The 25,776-nt window shown below is 40.9% G+C and overlaps 1 protein-coding gene across 4 annotated transcripts; it reads left to right on the forward strand.

The window, feature by feature from the left end:
• The first annotated feature begins 1,001 nt into the window (after positions 1-1,001).
• On the forward strand, positions 1,002-25,418 carry LOC147335124 (NLR family CARD domain-containing protein 3-like). Of its 4 annotated transcripts, XM_086276274.1 has the most exons (13): positions 1,087-1,124; positions 4,016-4,153; positions 4,238-4,330; positions 5,037-5,138; positions 6,164-6,242; positions 6,405-6,591; positions 6,749-8,278; positions 8,357-8,552; positions 9,838-10,011; positions 12,131-12,304; positions 14,335-14,499; positions 23,165-23,211; positions 23,387-25,418. In XM_086276274.1, exons 2-13 carry the CDS (start codon positions 4,065-4,067, stop codon positions 23,908-23,910), a joined length of 3,360 nt encoding a protein of 1,119 aa, XP_086132400.1. In that variant the 5' UTR covers positions 1,087-1,124; positions 4,016-4,064; the 3' UTR covers positions 23,911-25,418. The 4 variants fall into 4 exon arrangements, with proteins under 4 accessions (XP_086132389.1, XP_086132400.1, XP_086132380.1 ...); XM_086276263.1 differs by having other exon boundaries at positions 1,002-1,087; positions 6,749-8,552; XM_086276254.1 differs by having other exon boundaries at positions 6,749-8,552.
• The last annotated feature ends 358 nt before the right edge of the window (positions 25,419-25,776 follow it).

The raw sequence follows: 25,776 nt of genomic DNA on the forward strand, positions 1-25,776 counted from the left end.
TCTTTACTCTTAAAGTTAACAAATATGTTTTTTATATTTATCAATCTAAAAAAATAAACATTTAGTCTGATTTGATGTTACAATTAAAAAAGTGTTTGTGTTTTGATCTGAAGAGTTTATAAATATCTGGTTTCAACTGTATATTTGATGATTGTCAGCACAAAGAGGGAGAGAGAGGAACAGAGAGGGAGAGAGAGAGAATGAGGACAGAACAGAGATAAACAAGAGCAGGTGAGACACACATGTTAGTCAAATGGTTGTTTACCAAAAGTATCACCGTATCATAGGTCCTCATGTATCTCGTACCTACTGTTTCTTTTTAGGTTTGTTATTTTTCAAATTCTACATTTATTAAGTTCTGCAGGCTTGTTTGCACAACAAGGCTAAATAATTATATAAACTTTTCTCAGTCTAAATAGTGGACTTTGGTAGAATTAAAACAATAAGTGTAGTGCAGGTCTATGATGATTTTTAGTGCTACTATCATCTAGTTCTGACTCTGGTTCTGTCTTGGTTAAGTCCTCAGTAGTCCTGATTTTGAACTGTTGTAGTCCTGTTTTAATTCCGGATCAGTTCTGGGTCTGGTTGAATTGGGGTTTAGTCCTCGTGTCTTGATACAGCCCCGATTTTGTTCTGCCTTGCTGCTTAATTAAAAAAATAGTTTAAGGTGTCCTGCACATGTGATATATATTTTTCCCTATATGAAGTCATTCTTTTTTGAACTAGGTTGGTTTGGCAGTTAATTTTACCGGTCAGAGAATTTTTCTAGGTAATATTCACAAAGGTAGGACAATTTGCCACTGAAATTTGTGTTGCGCGCAAGCGCAGAAACAACAGGTCGGATGGATTCCCAGGACACCGGTGCTACTGCCAGTGTAGCTACCGCCCCTCCCCCCTGACCCAGCGCAAAGCACAAGCCTCGCATGCGGAGTGAAGCGGAAAAAAAAGTGTGAGACAGAGGGTGAGAGAAAGAAAAACAAACACAAAACACGGCTGCCAATAAGGAGACGGGGCTTGCGTCATTCACTTTCGTTCGAGACTGACACATCACTACTGGCTTTCCAGGAAGCAGCTGAACAATGAGGAAGTAAGTGGAGCTTGTTGTTGGTGTGTTTGAAGAAACTGTAAGTGTGCTTTGTTTCCTCCTTTAACAGTTCGTCTTTAGGAACTTTACTGTTTCTTCAGCTCATGTCTGATTTATTCACACAACTAACTCTGTGTGTTTTTATTTCCGGTCTCTCCTTTAAAGTCGGTGTGTAATGTTTTTCTGGCTAACATCAGCTGTGCAGGGCTGGACTGGCCATCGGGCATACCGGGCCACTTGTGATTTTTCGATTTTATGGGCAGATGGGGTTTTATTTCTTTTCTTTTTTTTTTAACGGTATAAATGAATGGTGGTGGATTGGCCATCGACTCGGGACTGGACCAATTACAGCCGGGAAGGTTGAACTTTAAAGTTGAGGTGAAAAGGAACGTGATTTCTCCCTATCACTACTTAAGGTAGAAAGTTGCTAATTCAATCATGAAACTGATCAATGATCAGCTGATCGGCTTTTCTCTCTGCGCCAGAAAGAGGAAACCAGTGGATGTCACGCTAAACAAGAACAACACGTTTAAGCTTGATCAGCTGTTGTTAGCATTTATTTAATATTACTTTCTAGTATCAGCTGATGTTTGCTGGAGCCACAGCTGTAAAGCTGCTGGTGTTCCAGATCTACTGGCGTTTAGATCAACTGGCGTTGGTCGAACAGATGTATGGCAGACTTGCGTTTCAGTAGCTGCTACCGACAAACCAGCAAAAAAAAAAAAAAAAAAAAAAAAAACGCCAAATGTGTCATCTGTGACACTTGTGAGGTTATCTCAAACACACTCCGTCAGTGTTGATGCTGTTGAACAACAAAATGTTTAAAAATGTGGCAAGTTTACCTGGTGATATCCTCATGCGCGACACGGTCGCGAAAACAGCAAAAAATTAACACCACGCCGATGTTGTTCACAGGACAGCAAGAGTAAACGATCGGGAGACTCTTGTCGTCGTTATCGTTCCTCTCGCACGTTTTATTACTAAAGCGTGCAGTTTACTTTGTGCACTAACATGGACTCGAGTGAACCAAGTGCCACAGCCTACAGCCAGATCAACTTGTGACACACATCTGCAGCACGTTTGAATTCGTTTCATGCACAATACATTTGTACCTTTCAATTGTGTCTGTTTATGCGTCATGCAAATAAACCTTTGAAATGAATGAAATGATATCATGTATGTATTATCAGCCTACATTTGTACAAAATAGCAAATTATATACACAAAGTCATAAGAATCACCACCCTTGTTCATCATGATATCAATACTTTTGCCCATAAGAAAAATGTCGTGAACAAATATATGACACTAATATTTCACCGGTGTTGTAACATCACATGTCGTTAGCATAGTCTGCGTGTGTCTTTTCTCTGCAAATGAACATTTTAGAGTTAGTTGTTATATACAATCTGTATAAGTGTGGTCAATCTAATAATGATCCACAGTTACACAGTGATCAGTAATAAACAGTCTCCAAAACTTGCATATAATCCTCAATTTGGAACCCATCTACTGACTACCACATACAAGCTGGACCAGTCTCCAATGCAGGTCAGTCCACTGCTGCCACCTGTGGCCAAGTACCATAGCCTACTACTAGATTAACTTGTGACACACATCTGCACCTGCTGCTATGATCACATCGAGTAAAGGCTGAGTGGCTGCACTTACACCTGGTACATCCAAATCTACCCACAAACATGTTGAAAGATGCAGTGCCTGCAATGTGGATTGTTAACACTAAAAACAGTAAGTAAGCAAAGACAACACTGATCAATTTCTTGCATTTATTTAGGTAGGACGTTCAAATGGCCAAATCACACTACGCTGCCCTCACGACACGTGACCATGTGAAGCTAGACAGCTAGCGAACAAAATAGAGGAGATCTTCCACACAAGGCTTGCTTTTCTTGCTTTTAATGAAGATCCTTTAAAGCCTTTCCTCTCTCAAGGTTTCTCCTTGCTATTTCTTATTTGTAACTGAAATATACAGAAAATGAAAATAAATTGCTAGCTAATACACATCTTAATGACAAACTTAGCCTAGCTTAACACGTGCGTTACATTAGCATCGCAGTTCACTCCAGGTAAACACATATAAAAGTTATCTCTGAACATATTAATACTCACAAAGACGAACGTTTCCCAAGGTACAAGCGTGTAGGGCACTCTTAGCGTGTACATGAACTCGTTCACTCTTTTAATACTGCCGAAGCACTTTTCACGGCATTAACGGAGAAAATACGTCAAAGATATGTTAATGATCAGAGCGCTCCCTCGCTCCCGTTTCCGCACATACAATACAAGATCACTTGTGATAACGATGATTCACTCTGAGCAAATTTCGAACCCAGACATTTTAACTGTTTTTAGCATGAATCACTTATAATATTTCTTAACTTTGAACTTATTTATCACTTTGCTTATGTAACTTAATCAGACTATGCATTAACTATTGACTTCTGACCAAAAGGCATAACACACACTATCAAAACATGCTTCCTGCTTGCATTTATTTAGGTAGGATGTTCTGATGGCTAAATAACACTATGAAAACATGCTTCCTGCTTGTATTTATTTAGGTATATATATATATATATATATATATATATATATATATATATATATATAACAGCTTCTGTTATCAAGTGAAAATAGCAAAGATTTCAGGGCTGGGCTAACATCCTAGTAACAGCTCACACAATCACAACTCATCAAAGCTTCTCATTATCATTAGGACACATTTAGGTCAATATCACTTCACATTTCTGTGTCATCATCCATCAAATGTTGACACATAGTGGGTTTGTCATTCTCTCAGCTGACACTGAGATGAAGCAGGAAAGAAGGAGTTGATATTTGGACAGCACACATGATGGAAAAGAGGATTTCAGTTCATGTGCACATGAATGATTTGTGTTTTCTCTGCAGGTGAAGGTAGAAAGTGTTTGTGAGCTGATGTGGATGTAAATTGAGCAGCATGGATCAGTGTGAGGACAGAGAGGAGGGAGTCCCTCCCTCTAAAACCATTCTGTGTGGGGAACGTGAGAGCCAGACCAAATCTCAGAGGTGAGATGACCATCTCTAACTGTCCATGACTATTCTCCATGTCACAGCTCAGCACTCGCATCACTGCTCCATCACTATTCACAGGAACCAACCTGGACCTCCATCCAGCTTTGTGTCCTTAAGGAGTGACACGTCTAAAGGTGGTCTCGTTGATTTTAAAGTGTCTGCTGCAGAGAGGTGAGCTGTCAGTAACATGAACTGATGTCAGTTTGTCTGATTTAAATGATTTTGATGTTTACTGGTTTCTAAAATGCATCTCTGTAGGAGAGTAGTGTCTCAAAGGACACACAGGCACAGGTGTAACTGTCATTTTATCTGCTTTTAACACATATTTGGACACAATTGGCTGTTTTTAGCTATTTATTTTAATCACAGGTGCAAATTTAGAGCTCACACATCTGGATCCTAAACTATGATGGAAACAGCTGCTAGCAGTGGGTAGTTTGACTTTAGCCTAGTGGCTAAGCTAACACAAACAAGCATGCCAGCTGTGCTCTGTGAGGATGATACACTGCTCTAGAAAGCAAACTAAGGTTTGCAGACCTTAAAGAGGACATCGCTCTGATCAGTGGAAGTTGTTTGTGCGTGCCACGTGATGCTGTAGGATTTGAGGATTTGTTAACATCTCCATGATGATACATCTCCTCGTATAACTGCAAACACATGAACGCTCCTAACGGCAGCTATCACAGCCACAGAGGCAGACTGTTTCTCACTGTTGCATTCAGGGACATTTGTTTTCCTGTAAAAAGCTGTACTCTAATCTAAGAGGACTGTTACTGACAGGAAACAGCTGCATTATCTGCAGTCTGTGTGATCAGAGCTGCTTCAATGACTTTCATCAGATAATTTATCGTTGAATAAAACATGTTTGTGCCTGCAGCAGTCAGAGGTCACAGTCTGCAGGATCCAGCTGTCTGTCTGTGAGGAGTGACCTGTCCAAAGATGAACCTCCATACTTCAGTGATGAACCTGGACCAACGAGGTCAGAGAACTGTGATGAGCTCCTTTAGATGTTTGCGTTTTCCTGGATAAATACGAGCTGAAAAATCCTCAGATTTTTACAAAGAAAACGATGAAACAAAAAGATAAAAATGTCAGACTGTTTCAGGACAGATATGCTCATATCTGTGGGGAAAGTGTGTACTGAGTGGGTTCATGTTTGTCTTTAAAGAACAGAGCTGCTCTCTCTCTGATCTGTCATTGTGTCTGATCTGTTAAACAGTCTGAGAGGTCACAAAGAGACCCAGGGTAACGTCTAAGCAGCTAAAGCCCGGATCATACTGGGTGGTGTTAATGAGACCTCCACCAGGAGAACACTGAACAACAGTAGTGTGGATGTAGTGGATAAATCCCAGGATACTGATGCTCAGACTTAATCACAGGGAACAAAAACTGATTTGATCTTCAGATTGTGACCTTTATACTAGACGTTACATTTGTTTAGTGATTTCAATAGAGATTAAATGTGTGGGGGGTTGCCCTGAAAAACGCATCTACTTTCCTGAACTTATGAATCGATGACTAAGGAACCAAATTGCAATTGTATTATTAGTATGACGGTAAAACTTTCACAAATTCATTCAATATACAAAGTTTGTTTTAGAAAAAACTCAGAGGTGTCAGATGATTTGTGACAAAATGACACAACAGGTATTTCTCACATGTCCTACACTAATCTACCCAGTTTGTAAAGCTGTTGTTATAGTGGTGGAGGGCAGACCTGGGATAATGTTCTGGTCTTTGAGCAATGAACTGCTTGTAGAGGTGGTTGATGGTTTATCAGTTTTACCTCCCACTGAGTTAATTTGTTCAATTTAATGAAGTCTGAGCTTCTGCAACATCATCCATCAGCAATGAAAGAGAGTCCATGAAACAGACTGAAAATGCCTGATATTTTCACAATCTGAGTTTAAAACATGACAAACTTGATTCAGATGAAGTTACCTGAGCAGAAACTACTGGATCTTTATCTTGTGCTTGAACTGATTCTTCATGGTTCCTCCACAGAGTGGACCAGGAGAGCTCAGAGGTTCCCAGTGGTCAGTCTGCCCAGCAGCATCAAACACACCTGGACTCCATATTTATGGTCTGTACATGTACAACAACTACTTTTACATCTATTGTGTTCACAGTCCTCTCCATGCTGCTCTTTGTAGACCGGTGGATTGTAAGTGTGTCCAACATGGATCTGATGTTTGGCTCCATGATTTCAGTCTGATTGGCTCATTCATAAAGTATTCTGTTCCAGCTGCTGGAGGATAACATCATCACTTTTGTGAAGAACGAGCTGAAGAAGATCCAGAAGGTTCTGAGTGCAGATTACCCAGAGTGCTTAGCAAGTCGAAAGAGCAGCAGCAGAGAGGCATTTGTGAAGATCACACTGAAGTTCCTGAGGAAAATGAAGCAGGAGGAGCTGGCTGACCGTCTGCAGAGCAGTAAGAGGATTTCTCTAAAGATTTAAGCTGCTGGATAAATGAAACATTTACTAATGTCTTAAGAGAAAGACCAACGTGTTTTAAAGATTCATTGTTTTTGGAATTAAGTGTATATTTTCATTTTCAAATGATATTCTACATATTTCTTCTCATTCAGAACTTCCAGCTGTAGTTTGTCATCGTAACCTTAAATCTGCTCTGAAGGAGAAGTTCCAGTGTGTGTTTGAGGGGATCGCTAAAGCAGGAAACCCAACCCTTCTGAATCAGATCTACACAGAGCTCTACATCACAGAGGGAGGGACTGCAGAGGTCAATGATGAACATGAGGTTAGACAGATTGAAATAGCATCCAGGAAACCAGACAGACCAGAAACAACAATCCGACGAGAAGACATCTTTAAAGCCTCACCTGGAAGAGATGAACCAATCAGAACAGTGCTGACAAAGGGAGTGGCTGGCATTGGGAAAACTGTATTAACACAGAAATACACCCTCGACTGGGCTGAAGACAAAGCCAACCAGGACATCCAGTTCATATTTCCATTCACTTTCAGAGAGCTGAATGTGCTGAGAGAGGAAAAGTTCAGCTTGGTGGAACTTGTTCATTACTTCTTTACTGAAACCAAAAAAGCAGGAATCTGCAGCTTTGAAGACTTCCAGGTTGTGTTCATCTTTGATGGTCTGGATGAGTGTCGACTTCCTCTGGACTTCCACAAAACTGCAATCCTAACTGACCCTAGAAAGTCCACCTCAGTAGATGTGCTGCTGGTAAACCTCATCAGGGGGAAACTGCTTCCCTCTGCTCACCTCTGGATAACCACACGACCTGCAGCAGCTAATATGATCCCTCCTAGGTGTGTTGAAATGGTCACAGAGGTCAGAGGGTTCACTGACCCACAGAAGAAGAAGTACTTCAAGAAGAGATTCAGAGATAAGGAGCAGGCCAGCTGGATCATCTCCCACATCAAGACATCACGAAGTCTCCACATCATGTGCCACATCCCAGTCTTTTGCTGGATTACTGCTACAGTTCTGGAGGATGTGCTGAATACCAAAAAGGGAGTACAGCTGCCCAAGACCCTGACTGAGATGTACATCCACTTCCTCGTGGTTCAGGCCAAAGTGAAGAAGGTCAAGTATGATGGAGGAGCTGAGACAGATCCACACTGGAGTCCAGAGAGCAGGAACATGATGGAGTCTCTAGGAAAACTGGCCTTTGATCAGCTGATGAAAGGAAACGTGATCTTCTATGAATCAGACCTGACAGAGTGTGGCATTGATATCAGAGCAGCCTCAGTGTACTCAGGAGTGTTCACACAGCTCTTTAAAGAGGAGAGAGGACTGTACCAGGACAAGGTGTTCTGCTTCATCCATCTGAGTGTTCAGGAGTTTCTGGCTGCTCTTCATGTCTATCTGACCTTCATCAACTCTGGACTCAATCTGATGGAAGACCAACAAACAACCTCCAAGAAATCTGAAACAGGAGAATCTTCAGAGAAATACTTCTACCAGAGTGCTGTGGACAAGGCCTTACAGAGTCCAAATGGACACCTGGACTTGTTCCTGCGCTTCCTCCTGGGTCTTTCACTGCAGACCAATCAGACTCTCCTACAAGGCCTGCTGACACAGACAGGAAGTAGCTCACAGACCAATCAACAAACAGTCCAGTACATCAATAAGAAGCTCAGTAAGAATCGGAATCTGTCTGCAGAGAAAAGCATCAATCTGTTCCACTGTCTGAATGAACTGAATGATTGTTTTCTAGTGGAGGAGATCCAACAGTCCCTGAGATCAGGAAGTCTCTCCGAAGATGAACTGTCTCCTGCTCAGTGGTCAGCTCTGGTCTTCATCTTACTGTCATCAGAAAAAGATCTGGATGTGTTTGACTTGAAGAAATACTCTGCTTCGGAGGAGGCTCTTCTGAGGCTGCTGCCAGTGTTCAAAACCTCCAACAAAGCTCTGTAAGTACATTTGTACTCATGTTTTACTTCAAACATCCAACTGTGTCAGTAATTTATTTCACCAGGCTTTCTGTCTTTGTATGAATTTGTATCCTAAAGTTTGGGATTACTCCTATACAGCTGTAACCTCTTTGATGGCTCAAGAACTCTGTGTACTCGAAACGCTGAGTCTACCATAAACTATGATCATCAGTGCTGCTGTTGTGTTATCAGTCTTTGTTTAAAAACTGCCAAATGTTGTAATACCTTATATTCACATGCATGCTTTTAGATACATTTCTACTGCAGGTCTATTTTTGGTCACAAATATTGGTGAAACACTCACTTTTACATGCATGGTGGCTCATGCATTAAACAAAGCATTTGCATTTGAATTACTCAGTGAATCATTGTAGCCACAGAAACGTCTTTAGTTGCACTTTTAAGCTTAGGTTTCTGGGCTCTTCCCAGGATGTAATGAGCATTACTTCTTCACCCACCTCTCTCCACTTTCATGTGTTCATGCACCACTGTTGAATTGAGTTAATTACTAAACTCTGCCTCGGTCTTCCACAGTGTGTTTTTTGTTTCTTTGTTGTTTTTGGCCTGCTCTCTCCCCTCACTCCCAAACTGGTTGGAGCAGATGGTTGTCCCTCCCTGAACCTGCTCTTCTTATAATAAGTTGTTTGTTTTTTCCCCTGACTTATAGCTATTCTCATCATTGTCTTCAAATTAACTCACACACTGACTGCTGCTATAGCTTACCTGGCTGAGCAGGTGGCCGATGTACTGAAGGTTAGAGTTGTGACTCCAGGGCCTGGGTTTAAATCTTCTTTTCATCATCCTTCACAACTCATCCACCAGGTGTCACAAACTACAGCACGACTGCAAATACAAAGCATGTCTTACTGGATGGCTGCAACAACCAGAGTTTTACCTACCTTTGGTCTTTCTTGACAGCATGAGTGTAATATTTATTGAACAGAGTCGTCTTCTGTGATCTTTGCTGCTTTGAATGTCCGTGCTGTCCACAGATATATTTCAGTATCAGGCTCTAAACTATGCAAATGGTTCAGAGAAGATTACATTTCCAAACATGACTCAGAAATGATGTTTATACTAGATTTATAGTTTATGTTAATGTCCTCTGAATTACGAGGTGGAGGAGGTGAAGCTTACAAGGAGTAAGTGCTGATAGAAGGACAGCTGTGTTTTAATGAAGCTATTTAGTCAACCAGTAATTGTATTGCATGGTGGCATTTTAAAAATTCATTTGACTGATTTAATTAATTTGTTTTTTTTACAGACTAAGTGGCTGTAACCTCTCAGAGAGAAGCTGTGATGCTCTGTCCTCAGTTCTCAGCTCCATGTCCTCTTTTCTGAAAGAGCTGGACCTGACTAACAATGACCTGCAAGATTCAGGCGTGAAGTTTCTGTCTGCTGCGCTACAGAGTCCACATTGTACACTGGAAACTCTCAGGTCAGAATCCAAACGTTCCCACTGCTTATCATTTAAGGTCTGAATGATATTAAACAATAAACAACCAAGCTTTGTAGAATTGGCGAATGACCTTTGACCGGGGTGGCTGTAGCTCAGGTGGTAGAGCAGGTCAGCTACTATCCAGAATGTTGCTCTCCGATGCAGTGTGAATGTGCATGAAGCACTGAAACAGCTTAGATAATGTTCTTTTGTGAATGGGTGTGATTGGGTGAATGAACGAGTTGTATAAAGTGCTTTGAGTGCTCAGATGGAGTATAAAAGAGCTATATAAGAACCAGTCCTTTCACCTTTTATTTATCTTTGGAGGGCTTATGAGGTTCTTAATTACTGTCTGAGGAGTTTTTACAGTCACATATTTTGTAAAAGAGAAGTATTGTTTGGTTCATGTTTTCTGTGGCATGTTTTGTTTGACACACCAATGAGCAGGCTATTTGTTCCATCCATCCATCTTCTTCCGCTTATCCGGGGCTGGGTCACGCGGGCAGCAGCCTAAGCAGAGAAGCCCAGTCCTCCCTCTCCCCAGCCTCCTCCTCTAGCTTGTCTGGGGGAATGCCAGTAAACGCCAGGGGAACGCGGTAAACCAGCAAAAAACTAGAGCAGCCGGGCTACGTAAAAAGTGTAAGGGGGCGTGTTTGCGGTCACGTCTAGCGGGTGTGTGGGCGGGAGTGTTACACAGTCGCTCCACCTCAAGTCACTACTGCGCAGACTCTGGCTCCAAAAATGCAAGATGGCAGCCTCCACAAGTGGGATATTTTGGCTTTATTTTTGCACAATGGGAGGAGGTGGTGTCGCGTTGTCCATCTTTTATACAGTCATTGGTTCTGTCTTTTAAAAATTAAGATGGATTATATGGTTTTGTAAACTGCCCTCTCTCTAGTGGCTGCTTTGTAATATTTTTTTGGTTACTTTAGAAAAAAGAAAAATCCAAGATGGCTCACCGTGATGCTGAAGTATTATTGTTTTAAGCTCATATGAACCTTAAAATGTTGTAGCTTTGGACGACATTTGTCCGTCAGTATGAATGATGATAAAATCATAATTTTATTTTGTTTTGCTTAATGATCATTTTTATGATTAAGATGAACGTTTTATCTTGTTAGCTTGCAATAAGCGTGTAACAAGCTAGTTTGCAATGTTGGTTAGCTAACACAATATTTCGTATGCTTTCAGTTTTACGATGGTCAAAGAGAGAGCCACGGTGAGAGGCCGGTCTTTAATAAATGAGCACAGAAAGGAAAATAAGTCTGGATATTGAATCATCGTTATCTCACTGTCTAGCTGGTGAAAACGTGGAAACTCAGGGCAAGGACAGTAAACTGTCAGTCTGGACTTTTCTTTATTTCCATTAGCTGTAAGTGAGATTTCAGAGCAATCAGAGACTGTGGGTCTGTGTATGAAGTATAATTCATGTGCATTTGTTGAAATTGTAGAATGAGAAATAGCAGTTTTGGGCTATTTCCTGCTTGTGCTGATGAAAATGTTTATTGACGTGTGAATTCATTCTTCAACGCTTGAAAACTTTGCTTTTCTTATTTTTGTGTAACACAATTTAATGCACTGAAGAACAATGAAAACAGGAAACAGAGAAAGCTGGCCTTCAAATTAAAAGCTGCTCCTCCTGAAACGTGTTGGTGGTAAAATTTAAGAAGAGCTGAAGCACATAAATAATCTACGTGCCTAAATATTAAACACAGTTGAGGCCAGTGTTGTTAGTCCAGGTCAGAAGATGACTTGTTGGAATGAAAATGAGCTTGTAGTTTGTCTGCTTTAATAATGTGACTGAAAAAGGTGATGGCCTTCAAATATGTCCATTTCTTTCCAACTTCACCTTTAAAAGACATGGGGATCCTGGAATGAAAAAACATGACTTTTTTTATGTTTTTTATGATAAATGTACAACTTTAATGTGAAAAATTCAGAGATTTTTTCTCTTGTGTTTTTTTTAAGCTGCTTCTTGTTGGTTTCAGCTGTTTGGAGTTTCCATTTTCTAAACTTCTACATTCTGAACCTTCTTCAGCTCTGAAAAGATTATGAAACACTGACTGATTTCAAGCTCACACTTTGTCTAATAAACTTACATCTTTCATTCTTTATACAGATTGGGGAGCTGTGGTTTGTCAGAGATCAGCTGTGATTATCTGGTAGCAGCACTGAAGTCCAACCCCTCCCATCTGAGAGAGCTGGACCTGAACTCCAACAACCTGCAGGATTCAGGAGTGAAACAGCTGTGTGGCTTTCTGGAGAGTTCAGGATGTGGACTCAAAACTCTGAGGTCAGTCACCATGTTTTAGTTGTGCTGAGATGAATATGATGTGAAAGTTGTGCTGACACTAAACTGCAGACACAAGGCTGATATTATACTGATCCACACTGAGGATCTTCATTGTAAAGTCTGTTTACTTCTTCTCTGGTTTAGTCCATTGATTGTAGCAGAACAATGTTCACATTTCAAACAGTGATACTCAGCGTGGCCCACACGCGGCCTGCCAACCTTTCCTAATTCAGATAGAGGGTACCCCGATTAACTGTGTACCATTCTTCCTCACAGTTCTAAGTATCAGACACAACAATGAATAATCCACAGCTGACTCTCTTAAGAAAGGTCAAAGGTCATGACATCTCCAAAATCCACCTGTGACACACGTTTCCATCAGTGTGATTGATTCTAGTCAAATAATGATTGATAACTGATCAGTGTGCGACACAGTAAATGTTTGCAGTGCCAGAAACTTCCAATCTAACAGCAACACTGTCCACAGTGTCAGAGTTACAAAGCTGGAGATCATAGATTTTATTCTGGTAAATCTGTGATGTCACTGCTGTCCCCATCCTGATATATTGATCACTGAGAAAAGCTGTAAAAGCTTCATGTTTAGCAAAATAATGTTTAACTGGGAATTCTGCTTTTGTGACAAGTTAAACTTGTGCAGATGAACACTCTCCTCTGAGTTTGCATTCAGGAGACTGACACCCTCTCTACTTTTAAGATCAGCTTCAAACTTTCCTTTTTGATAAAGCTTATTGTTAGAGGTGGATCAGGTGATCCTGAGTTATGCTGCTATAGGCCCAGGCTGTTGCAAGACTTCCCATGATACTCTTCTTTCTCCTCCGCCCACCTCTTTTCACTACTGATGTTTTTATATGTCACTACTGCATGCTCTTAACTTTTGTCTTCTCTCTTCTTAGTTTGTGATTTGTTCTTGTCTCTCTGAGCTCATCTCTTCTCTTCCCCCTCACCCTGCAGCCAGTCATTGTAGATGGTTCTCCTGTAGCCTGTTTTCACTGGTAGGATCTTTCTATCAAAGGGAGTTCTTCCTTCCCACCATTACCAAGCACTGCTCACAGTCGATTGCCTGATGGTTGGGACTTTCTAATATTGTAGGGAGTTACCTTAAACTGTTAAATCAAATCAAATCAAATCAAATCACTTTTATTGTCACATCACATGTGCAGGTAAACTGGTACAGTACATGTGAGTGAAATTCTTGTGTGCGAGCTTCACAATACAATACCATAAGAACAAGCTAAATATAAGAATGGCTAAATCTGAGAATTATATGACTAAATATATGTACAATATATGAGTGTATGCATATTACTGAATTTGTATACTAAATATGTGTGTGTGTGTGTGTGTGTGTGTGTGTGTGTGTGTATATATACATATTTTACAAATTAATAGATATTAATAAAATAGAGTAAACAATAAAATAAAGTATATAAAATATACAGAGGTTGGTAGTCGGACATGTGCTGGTCTCCATGAGTGTTGAAATGGATGTGTTGGTGGAGTTTTGGTGAAACTTTCTTCAGGTTTCCTTTGTTAAAGTCCCCGGTCATGATAAACGCCTCTGGGTGTGCAGTTTCCTCACTGCTGATCGCACTGTACAGTTCCCTGAGTGCTCGGTCAGTGTCGGCTTGTGGGGGAATGTAAACAGCCGTAATAATCACTGCTGTGAATTCCCTCGGTAGCCAGAATGGCCGGCACTTAATCATCAGGTATTCCAGGTCCGGTGAGCAGAAGGATTTGACCGGGTGCACGTTCGCATAATCACACCAGCTGTTGTTGATCATGAAACACACACCACCGCCTCTGCTTTTACCAGTAAGATCCTGTGACCTGTCTGCACGGTGCACAGAGAACCCCGGTAGTTGTATTGCGGAGTCCGGTACCTTATCCGGAAACAGTCACTTATAAATAAAGTTAAATTAAACTGAATGGACGTAAATGGATAATGTTATTGTATCTGACAAACAGAAAGTCATTGTTCACAGATGGATTCATGTTTTGTGTGTCTGCAGTCTGTCAGGCTGTCTGATCACAGAGGAAGGCTGTACTTCTCTGGTCTCAGCTCTGAACTCCAACCCCTCCCATCTGAGAGAGCTGGACCTTAGCTACAATCATCCAGGAGACTCAGGAATGAAACTGCTGTCGGCTGGATTGAAGGATCCACTGGACACTCTCAGGTATGAAGAGAATGTCTGATAGAGGAGGAAGAGTTGAAAACATTTCCTGTGTCCTTCACTCACTTCCTGTTTGTGTCCTGCAGATGAGACATGAACAATCACACATGGAGGAGTATTTTTAGGGACAGACACACTAGTCTAGTTGGATAGTACATGGATCTTTATGTAGGGGGTCTCCAACGAGTCTGTTTGCAGAAACATTAATGATAACTGATAACACATATTGAGATTTTAATTAAAAGTAGACATACAGTTAGGTCCATAAATATTTGGACAGAGACAACATTTTGTAATTTTGGTTACCACAGTGAATTTTAAAGGAAAAAACTCAAATGCAGTTGAAGTTCAAACTTTCAGCTTTAATTCAGTGGGTTGAACAAAAAGATTGTATAAAAATGTGAGGAACTAAAACATTTTCTTAACAAAATCCTTCATTTAAGAGCCTCTAAAGTAACTGGATGAATTAAATAAGTGAAAATAAATTGTTGGATTTCTCTGGATTTTGTTAGACACCTCTTTCCATGACTCCTCTCTCCTCGTGTCCTTTCCTTGGCTCCTCTGCTCACGTCTCTGGTGGGAGGGGCTAAGATATGAGGAGAGCAGTGGAGGATGTACAAACTGAGAAATGAGAAAGGGGCACAGTCTAAGAAGCTTGATGACCTTTAGGTAGGTCTGTGCGACAGACAGTAAATTTGTCATGTTTGAACTAAGTGAGTGAGATGAAGAGTGATGGTGGAGATGGACTACATACACAGGAGCCTGACCCTGAAATGCTCTGTATGAAAGGTAAAATAATACTGAGGACAGGTGAAAGATGCAAAGGCAGGTGAGGAAGTGACAAAAGGAGCCTTTAGTGGCCAAAAGACACAAGTCCATCAAACCGAAATCCAAAGCAGCACAGGAAGCATGAAAAAAACAATAAGAGCTGCTTGAATTCTCCAAATACTGAGGAAAGGTGCTTCATTGCTTCCTTTATTTTTGTCGTGGCTGACCGAACGGACTCACGTGCAGACCGCTGACAGTATATTTACAAATTTTATTCTTTACACAAACACCAGGTGAATATTTACACGGTGAAGGGAAAAACCAGAGCTCCAGGGATTCACGGGGCTTGGGGAAAACAGGCACAGACACTCCGCTCTCACTCAGAGATTCACTTGGACTCTACAGAACATTCCACAGGCAGTAATCCACAAAACGCTTCAGTAATCCACACACGCTCCACTGAGACGAACACACGGGGAAAAATCCAAGGGACATGAGGGCAGGCTTCGGGGAAATCTATTTACAAGAGAAAAAAAGTTAGCGAAGGAAAAAAAATCATGGGAGAAAGCTAGATTCTACTGACAGTAACTAACTGCAGTCTACAATGGTCCAGCGAGGAATAACACCAAACTGCTGTCATAAATAGTCCAGGGCAGGTCATCAGGGAGATCACTCTCAGGTGTGAAGTGGCAGGTGCGTGGGCCAAGGGCGGGAGCCCATAATGAGCTCCGCCCAGGCATAGTGGAAAACAAAGGGAGAACAGAGAGGGGGAGGAGCGAGAGCAAGAGAGAGCAGAGGCAAAAACAAAAACACACATGTAGCCACACAGGGAGCGCCAGGCAGACACGGTACCATGACAATTACCTCCTTTAGAAGAGGAGATACTACTGGAGCATCCTTTATGAAAGCAGAGGACATAGATACTAGGGGTGCAACGATACACAAAATTCACGGTTCAGTTCGATACTTTGGTGTCACGGTTCGATATTTTTTCGATACAAAAAAATGTTCATTCCTTTTTAATTTGTCATTTATTAAAATTATAAATATATATTTTAACTCAAAAGTACAGTTTTTAAATTTAATGTTGCTGAAACAACAAAATAATAAAATAAATCTATCTGATCGAGAAATCACTCATCTTTGGAAAAGAGAGTTTATTACAGAGAAATGTCTCTTTCCAAAACAAAAGCTATACTATACGCTTCTTCTGGGCAATATTCTCAGCAGCATATTACACATATCAGGTCCTCATAAGGAGAATCATGTGCTAACGGCTGTCTAAACGATTCGGGTAAAGTTTGTAGCATGCATGCTTGTTGTTTTTGTCTGCTTCCACTTGTCTTTGCACTAGGATGATGTCGGAGTAAATGTGCAGTCCTATTTGTTGTGTGCTGTCAGTGTTAATCTTGTTAAAATGACTTTAACGTGTCACATCTGCAATGATTCATCACCTGGCACGTTTTTGCACATGTTTTGGGACTGTCCTGTGGTATCCAATTTTTGGGTCTTTGTGAACTCTGTGTTATCTGAGGTACTGGAAGTTTTTTATGTTCCCAATCCTGGTCTTTGTCTCCTTAATGATACCTCTGAAATCTCCTTAAAACAAATGCAATGCAAAATGTTGTTCGCTGGATTCACATCCGCAAAGAAGACTATTACAAAGCAGTGGTTCTGTCCTGACATTTGTATGGAATCATTCTGGAGACGATGTCTTATCCGTGTTATTGGTTTTGAACATACCACAGCAAAATTAAATAAAGCTCGACCCACGACTGTTGACGCTTGGAAAATCTTCTCATCCAGAGTTATCTCCTGGAAGAGCCAATAATTGGTTTTAACTTTGTGTTTTTGTGTCTTTTCTTTGCTGTCCCTATGCCTTGTTTGCTAATGTTTGCTTTGCTACTGCAGTTTACAGTTGTGCTGTATATGTCTGTACCCCCCCCCTCCCCCCCCCAACCCCGTTTTAAATCAATAAAATGTTGATCACAAAAAAAAATGACTTTAACGCCGTAACACGGCAAATCTCCGTTAACGAGTTACCGCGGATCGCCCCGTGCGTGGGGCTGGACGGCATCAACACGTTAACAAGCTAATTGCGCTAACGCACTAGTTCCCACCAATTGAGCATTGCATGGCACATCGACATACTGTTTTACTTTTGTCCATGACGCGCTTACCATCAGGGTCATACTTCACATGAAAACCAAGATAGTTCCAAACCATCCTACTTTGGCAAAACGTCCTACCGTAAGTAGTTTATGCACATTTCTGCTGTCACAGAGTAATTCCAGCACCAATTTAAGTAGGTATGACAGTTTGCCACTTAACTTTGCCCATTAGAGTATACTTGTAGCTCATATGCATACAGTCAGGATGGTTTGCCACTTCATTTTACCCGTTAAAGTATGCTTGTAGGTAACATTCACAAAGGTAGCATGGTTTGGCACTTAATTTTACCCGTCAGAGTATGTGTGTAGCTGTTATTAACAAAGGTAGGATGATTTGCCACTGAATTTTAGCTGTTAAAGTACGCTTCTAGCTCATATTCAGAAAGGTAGGATGGTTCGCCACTGAAATGTAGCTATTAAAGTATGCTTCTAGCTCAGATTAACAAAAGTAGGACGATTTGCCACAAAATTTTAGCAGTTTAAGTATGCTTGTAGGTGACATTCACAAAGGTAGGTTGTTTTGGCAGTTAATATTACCGGTCAGAGCATTTTTCTAGCTAATATTCACAAAGGTAGGACAATTTGCCACTGAATTTCGTGTTGTGCGCATGCGCAGAAACAACAGGTAGGATGATTTGCCAGGTAGGATGGATTTCCAGAACACCAGATCTGAATGAGGGTGGGGGAGGTTCAATTTCAGGTAGCGTTGAGGCAGTTTCCATGTTGCAACAAGCTTAGCTTCTGTCTTGCTAGCTTGCGCTGCGCTCAGTGGATCTGCACTCGACAGTGCAGCCTAGGCGGAGTAGTTGAACGCAGATCCACTGAGCGCTCAACACAGACAGCATCGTCAGAAGAAAAGTTGATAAAATAAATAAAAAATTTTGTATTGTTCAATACATATGCGTACCGAACCGAAAGCACTGTATCGAACGGTTCAATATTGATACGAGTATTGTTGCACCCCTAATAGATACAATAGATACAGTTCCATAATTCATAGCTAGCAGGAAGTGTGGATTTGTTGTGGTGTGGAGGAAGAGGTTTGTGTATATATATATATATATATATATATATATATATATATATATATATATATATATATATATATATATATAGACAAGACATAAAGACAAGAAAGCTCCTTACCATGCATGGAGGGTTTCACCCCAAGTCAAGCACCCTGAGGCTGTACGCTAAGCGGAAGGAAGGGGGCCGGGGACTGGTGAGTGTCAGCACCACAGTCCAGGATGAGACAACGAACATCCAAGAATACAACTGACCGAGTGCTCAGTGAATACCTCAGGCAGCAGAAACCCAAGAAAGAGGAGGGAGACGAGGAACCATCATGGAAGGACAGGCCCCTGCACGGTATGTACCACCGGCAGATAGAGGAGGTGGCTGATATCCAGAAATCCTACCAGTGGCTGGACAAAGCTGGACTGAAAGACAGCACAGAGGCACTAATCATGGCAGCACAAGAACAAGCTCTGAGTACAAGATCCAGGCTGGGGTCTATCACACCAGGCAAGACCCCAGGTGCAGGCTGTGTAAAGATGCCCCAGAGACAATCCAGCACATAACAGCAGGGTGCAAGATGCTAGCAGGCAAGGCATACATGGAACGCCATAACCAAGTGGCCGGCATAGTGTACAGGAACATCTGTGCTGAGTATAACCTGGAAGTCCCGAGGTCAAAATGGGAGATGCCCCCAAGGGTGGTGGAGAATGACCGAGCTAAGATCCTGTGGGACTTCCAGATACAGACGGACAAAATGGTGGTGGCTAACCAACCGGACATAGTGGTGGTAGACAAACAGAAGAAGACGGCAGTAGTGATCGATGTAGCGCAGGGCTGCCCAATCCCGGTCCTCGAGAGCTACTATCCTGCAGCTTTTAGATGCATCCCTACTCCAACACAGCTGAATCAAAAGGTTTGATTACCTCTTCAGCATGCCATCGTGTTTGGCAAAGGCCTGATAACAAGCCATTCATTTGATTCGGGTGTGTGGGAACAAGGATGCATCTAAAAGCTGCAGGACGGTAGCTCTCGAGGACCGGGATTGGGCACCCCTGATGTAGCGGTTCCGAATGACAGCAACATCAGGAAGAAGAAACACGAGAAGCTGGAGAAATACCAAGGGCTCAGAGAAGAGCTCGAGAGGATGTGGAGGGTGAAGGTAAAGGTGGTCCCCGTGGTAATCGGAGCACTAGGTGCGGTGACTCCCAAGCTAGGCGAGTGGCTCCAGCAGATCCCGGGAACAACATCGGAGATCTCTGTCCAGAAGAGCGCAGTCCTGGGAACAGCTAAGATACTGCGCAGGACCCTCAAGCTCCCAGGCCTCTGGTAGAGGACCCAAGCTTGAAGGATAAACCGCCCGCAGGGGCGTGCTGGGTGTTTTATATATATATATATATATATATATATATATACAGGGATTGCAGAATTATTAGGCAAGTTGTATTTTTGAGGAATAATTTTATTATTGAACAACAACCATGTTCTCAATGAACCCAAAAAACTCATTAATATCAAAGCTGAATGTTTTTGGAAGTAGTTTTTAGTTTGTTTTTAGTTTTAGCTATTTTAGGGGGATATCTGTGTGTGCAGGTGATTATTACTGTGCATAATTATTAGGCAACTTAACAAAAAACAAATATATACCCATTTCAATTATTTATTTTTACCAGTGAAACCAATATAACATCTCCACATTCACAAATATACATTTCTGACATTCAAAAACAAAACAAAAACAAATCAGCGACCAATATAGCCACCTTTCTTTGCAAGGACACTCAAAAGCCTGCCATCCATGGATTCTGTCAGTGTTTTGATCTGTTCACCATCAACATTGCGTGCAGCAGCAACCACAGCCTCCCAGACACTGTTCAGAGAGGTGTACTGTTTTCCCTCCTTGTAAATCTCACATTTGATGATGGACCACAGGTTCTCAATGGGGTTCAGATCAGGTGAACAAGGAGGCCATGTCATTAGTTTTTCTTCTTTTATACCCTTTCTTGCCAGCCATGCTGTGGAGTACTTGGGCGCGTGTGATGGAGCATTGTCCTGCATGAAAATCATGTTTTTCTTGAAGGATGCAGACTTCTTCCTGTACCACTGCTTGAAGAAGGTGTCTTCCAGAAACTGGCAGTAGGACTGGGAGTTGAGCTTGACTCCATCCTCAACCCGAAAAGGCCCCACAAGCTCATCTTTGATGATACCAGCCCAAACCAGTACTCCACCTCCACCTTGCTGGCGTCTGAGTCGGACTGGAGCTCTCTGCCCTTTACCAATCCAGCCACGGGCCCATCCATCTGGCCCATCAAGACTCACTCTCATTTCATCAGTCCATAAAACCTTAGAAAAACCAGTCTTGAGATATTTCTTGGCCCAGTCTTGACGTTTCAGCTTGTGTGTCTTGTTCAGTGGTGGTCGTCTTTCAGCCTTTCTTACCTTGGCCATGTCTCTGAGTATTGCACACCTTGTGCTTTTGGGCACTCCAGTGAAGTTGCAGCTCTGAAATATGGCCAAACTGGTGGCAAGTGGCATCTTGGCAGCTGCACACTTGACTTTTCTCAGTTCATGGGCAGTTATTTTGCACCTTGGTTTTTCCACACGCTTCTTGCGACCCTGTTGACTATTTTGAATGAAACGCTTGATTGTTCGATGATCACGCTTCAGAAGCTTTGCAATTTTGAGACTGCTGCATCCCTCTGCAAGATATCTCACTGTTTTTGACTTTTCTGAGCCTGTCAAGTCCTTCTTTTGACCCATTTTGCCAAAGGAAAGGAAGTTGCCTAATAATTATGCACACCTGATATAGGGTGTTGATGTCATTGGACCACACCCCTTCTCATTACAGAGTTGCACATCACCTAATATGCTTAATTGGTAGTAGGCTTTCGAGCCTATACAGCTTGGAGTAAGACAACATGCATGAAGAGGATGATGTGGACAAAATACTCATTTGCCTAATAATTCTGCACTCCCTGTATATATAATATAATATATATATAATATAATATATAGATAGATAATATCACACAAGTATTTACAGCTGTGGCTCTGTAATTTGTTGAAGCAACATTGGCAGCAATTATAGCCTCAAGTCTGTTTGAGACAAAGAATCCATGTTTCTGTTTTTGCCTCTTTTTGAACTTTATTTTTGAAAAATCCAGCATACAGAGTAGAGTAGGACATCCCATGAACATGGAAAGTTACTTAAAGACAAAAACCTGCCAAAACAGAGGTGGTAAAGAAAATCTGAGAGGTTTAAATGTGGCTGCATAAAGCCAGGATTAACACATTTGGGCGGAGGAAAAAGAGAGAATTAAAATAATAAATGAGAGAAAAACAACAATAAGTTATTATCATTACCAGTGTTGGGATCATTACACAAAAGAGTCATGGATTACACAGTAATTGTCCTTTTTCTGAAAATCATTACTTAATTACTTGCCAAATAAATGAATTAACTGAACCACTTCACTGTAAAATCCAATTAGTTCCCCAAACTTAAAAAAATGATTCAAACTCGTTCCCTAAAAAAGAAACGAAGTAAAGCTTACTTAAGATATCTGTGTTAGGACAACTTATTCATTACAAGTATACAGTACTAAGAATAACATGATGTTTCTGAGGGCACAATACTAATTGTTTACTCACTGATAAAAATTTCAAGTTCTACTAAATTTAAAAAAAAAAAAGGTTTCTGGTAACTTCCTCTTTTTCTAACACATAAATCTGTCCTAATGATAGTTTTTGTGTATGGACACAAAAGCAACAACACAAAGCAGCACAAAGACTTCACAGTGATTCTACTGCAGAAAAGTGAGCAGGTAGAAATGGATTCTCCAAGCCTGACTGCTCATCACTGCCTTTGTTGTCTGTTTAAAAATCAGCCTTGGGTTTCTGGACTCTAGTCAGCATCTACACAGCTATAACATTGCTCTGGATTCTGGCTTTGTCACTTTGTGTTAGCATGCCATCTGTGCACAGGGTTGCAAAGAGCCAAAGTTGTGTTAGCAGCATAATGCAGTTGTTTGTGTCCTGGATGTGGTGTGTATTTCATCATCAGACTTTTGTGCATTAAAAATCAAATGTATATCTCCACTATAAACCACTGCAGCATTTTCCTCCTGAGGGACACGAACTAAAAAAAACTGATTGTAGCTCAGTGTGGAGGAAGGAAAGTGCCTGTTTTTGATTTTTCTTTTCTATCCACGCTGCGTCAAGACAACTGTAATGTAATTACAGCATTGAGTACAGTTACATGTTACATTACTGATTCCCAATGTGTGCTATATATTTGTCCAGTTTGGTGTTTATGCCTGCGGTCTACTATTTATATTTGATTCCTGCACGCTTGGAGTGAGCTCACCCATCATTTAGTTTTACATGTACAATCTCAGTAAAGAGCTTTTCTAATTGATCCTATTCTAATGTCGCAGGGAGGTGTCCTTTCCAGCTAAACAGAAGAGGAATATAAAGATAATGAAGGTCACAGTTTGAATCAATCAATTTCATTCAATACAGTGGTGTACTGACAGATCCAGGATCAGTCCAAATCATCAGCAGTTTGATCCACGTATGGATTGAAGTGTATTTGTGAAACTCTTGGACTGTTCCTTTATCAATGTAAAACAGTATGTGTATGAGAGCCATGCAATGTCCATGTGTGCATGCTGAAAGAGACTGTGCTGGTCTGACCCCCCCCCTCCTCCTTTCAGGGTGGAGCCTGCTGGAGAACAATGGTTGACACCAGGTCTGAGGAAGTGTAAGTGTGTTTTTAATATGATTCATGAAAACAAAGCAGCACACATTCAACCATCTTCAAACTGTCACATCACTCATTCACATCTCTGATGTCAGGTGTCATCATCAAAGTGTCAATCAATGAACAGATGATGGATCAATAACTGCAACTGGATTGTGTTTGTTCTCTCCATCAGATTCCTGTCAACTTCCAATCGACACAAACACAGTAAACAAAAGACTCAAACTGTCTGACAACAACATGAAGGTGATGCGTGTGGAGAAGGTTCAGTCATATCCTGATCATCCAGACAGATTTGATGTCCGTCCTCAGCTGCTGTGTAAAAATGGTCTGACTGGTCGCTGTTACTGGGAGGTCGAGTGGAAAGGAAATGTTTATATATCAGTGAGTTACAGAAGAATCAGAAGGAAAGGAGACAGTGATGACTGTGTGTTTGGATACAATGATCAGTCCTGGAGTCTGTGGTGCTCTAATGTTCTTGGTTACTCTGTCTGGCACAATAACAGAAAAACATCCATCTCCTCTTCCGTCTCTAACAGAGTAGCAGTGTATGTGGACTGTCCTGCTGGCACTCTGTCCTTCTACAGTGTCTCCTCTGACACTCTGATCCACCTCCACACCTTCAACACCACTTTCACTCAAACTCTTTATCCTGGGTTTAGTTTCTGGTCTCCTGTTTCCTCGGTGTGTCTGTGCTGAGTTGAGTGTAAAGAGTGTCCTCCTGTTAGAGAAACACTCTGACTGTTGAACAGATAGTTCAGTCTGTACATGTCTGTCTCTTTCACTCAGAAACACGTTTTCAGATTCACGGATTCAATCAGTTGATGTTTTAAACTGATTGAATCCTCTTCAGATGGGTCATAATGCATGTGGCTTATCTAATAAACAGCAGTTGCTGCATTGATTATTTGAAACTAGTCTTGTCTTAATCGTGCACCTTTTGTATTTCATGTTAGAAAAATTGCTTTGAATCTTCAAAGACAAAAAATATAAAAGGTCAAGACAATCCCTAATTTCAAATAAAGAACAGCACCAGCTTTGGTTGAGTCACCTCCAAAAAACCTCTTAAATGGCATCTACTGTCTGGAAATGTTTGTAAACTTCCCTTGCCATCTATCCCCAAAGGTTCTCAATTAGATTTAAAGCAGGGGAACATGCAGGTTGGTCTAAAAGAGTGATGTTATTCTCCTGGAAGAAGTCCCTTGTCATGCAGGCATTGTGTACTTTAGCGCTGTCCTGTTGAAAAACCCAGTCGTTACCACACAGATGAGGGCTCTCAGTCATGAGGGATGCTCTGCAATGTCTGGACATAGCCAGCAGCTGTTTGATGCCCCTGCACCTCCTGAAGCTCCGTTGTTCCACTGAAGGAAAAAGCACCCAAACCATTATAGTGCCCCCTTTACTGCGAAAAATTGAAAATTAAATTGTTTTATGAAAATTAAGTAAAGGTCACATTAAAATGTGAAAATTGATCTGTTAAATTAACTTTTTTTGTTTTTTGCTTTAGAAACCTGGAATTACAGCTACTTTGCTAATTTTTTAAGTGAAAATGTGCTACATTTGACATTTATTACATTTATTTGGTGCATATTGTTGAAAAATGTCAGTTTCTTATTCACTGGCTAGTGACTGGCTATGTAGTGATGGGTTTTATGTAGGAGTACCACTGCTTTCTATGTCCAACCTTTCATTCGATACATCTTTAAATGCTATTCCATGTAATCAAGTTTGGGGGTTTTTATTAGCTGCCTTTTTTGGTAAACAACTTCTTTATTTTAATTTTGTGCTATCTATTGATAAGGGTTTTTCTGTGTTACTGGAAGGTCTTTACCTTAAATTATCAAGTGCCTTGAGGTGACTGCAATTTTGCACGACAGAAAATAAAAGTTGAACATGTACCTTACTGCCTGAAGACACGGTCACATCTGGGTAAGAGTGAAGATAACTCAAATTTATCATTTATGGTTTTTGTAATTGTCAGTTGAGTTCAGTATGAAAGCGTATAAATTGTTATATGCTTTCATATAACAGTTGCATGTGTTGAGGTGGATGCAGCTGGCAGGTAGACCCTCATTGTTTTTAATACATACAAAGTTCAGTGTCTGATTTGTAATTGTATGAGTACAATAAGAAAAGTGTCATGGATGCTACAAAATTGTATTTGCAGAAAATTAAAATTCGCAAAGGAATTAAAAATGGTTCCCAAAATGTGTGCATTTATAAATCTTTTGTTAAAATGTGTTGTATTAAATATAAACTGAATCAAGTATGAGGGAAACGTTTGTTTTTCTAAGTAATACTAAAGTAGTTTCCTTTGGATGTTGTCATGATTTTTAAAAAAGTAATCTTTTGATATTCTATAACTTACTCAGACTAAAAATCTCATTTCCAAGAGAGACCTGGACCTGAAATAAGATTAAATGAATCACATTAAAAAACTCCCCTTCCAAACAAACTTTAACCATTTTTCAAACACAAACACTCAATGACTCCTCCTCCAATCCTGGTTTTTGGACTGTATTTACCATTATGTTCATGACTTGTCCTCTGCTGCTAGGGGTCCTT

Source organism: Aulonocara sp. 'chitande type north' Nkhata Bay, linkage group LG3, assembly GCF_057382095.1.
Source record: "Aulonocara sp. 'chitande type north' Nkhata Bay isolate Kocher_YH1m ecotype deep benthic linkage group LG3, A_spYH_male_GT1.1, whole genome shotgun sequence".
Taxonomy (NCBI): domain Eukaryota; kingdom Metazoa; phylum Chordata; class Actinopteri; order Cichliformes; family Cichlidae; genus Aulonocara; species Aulonocara sp. 'chitande type north' Nkhata Bay.

Bases quoted from the DNA above. Each gene is read 5' to 3' on its own strand.
- LOC147335124 (XM_086276263.1), top strand. From the start codon at position 4,065: ATGGATCAGTGTGAGGACAGAGAGGAGGGAGTCCCTCCCTCTAAAACC. The intron at 5,139-6,163 runs GTCAGAGAACTG...GTTCCTCCACAG, and splicing joins GATGAACCTGGACCAACGAG to AGTGGACCAGGAGAGCTCAG. The intron at 14,500-23,164 runs GTATGAAGAGAA...TCCTCCTTTCAG, and splicing joins GATCCACTGGACACTCTCAG to GGTGGAGCCTGCTGGAGAAC.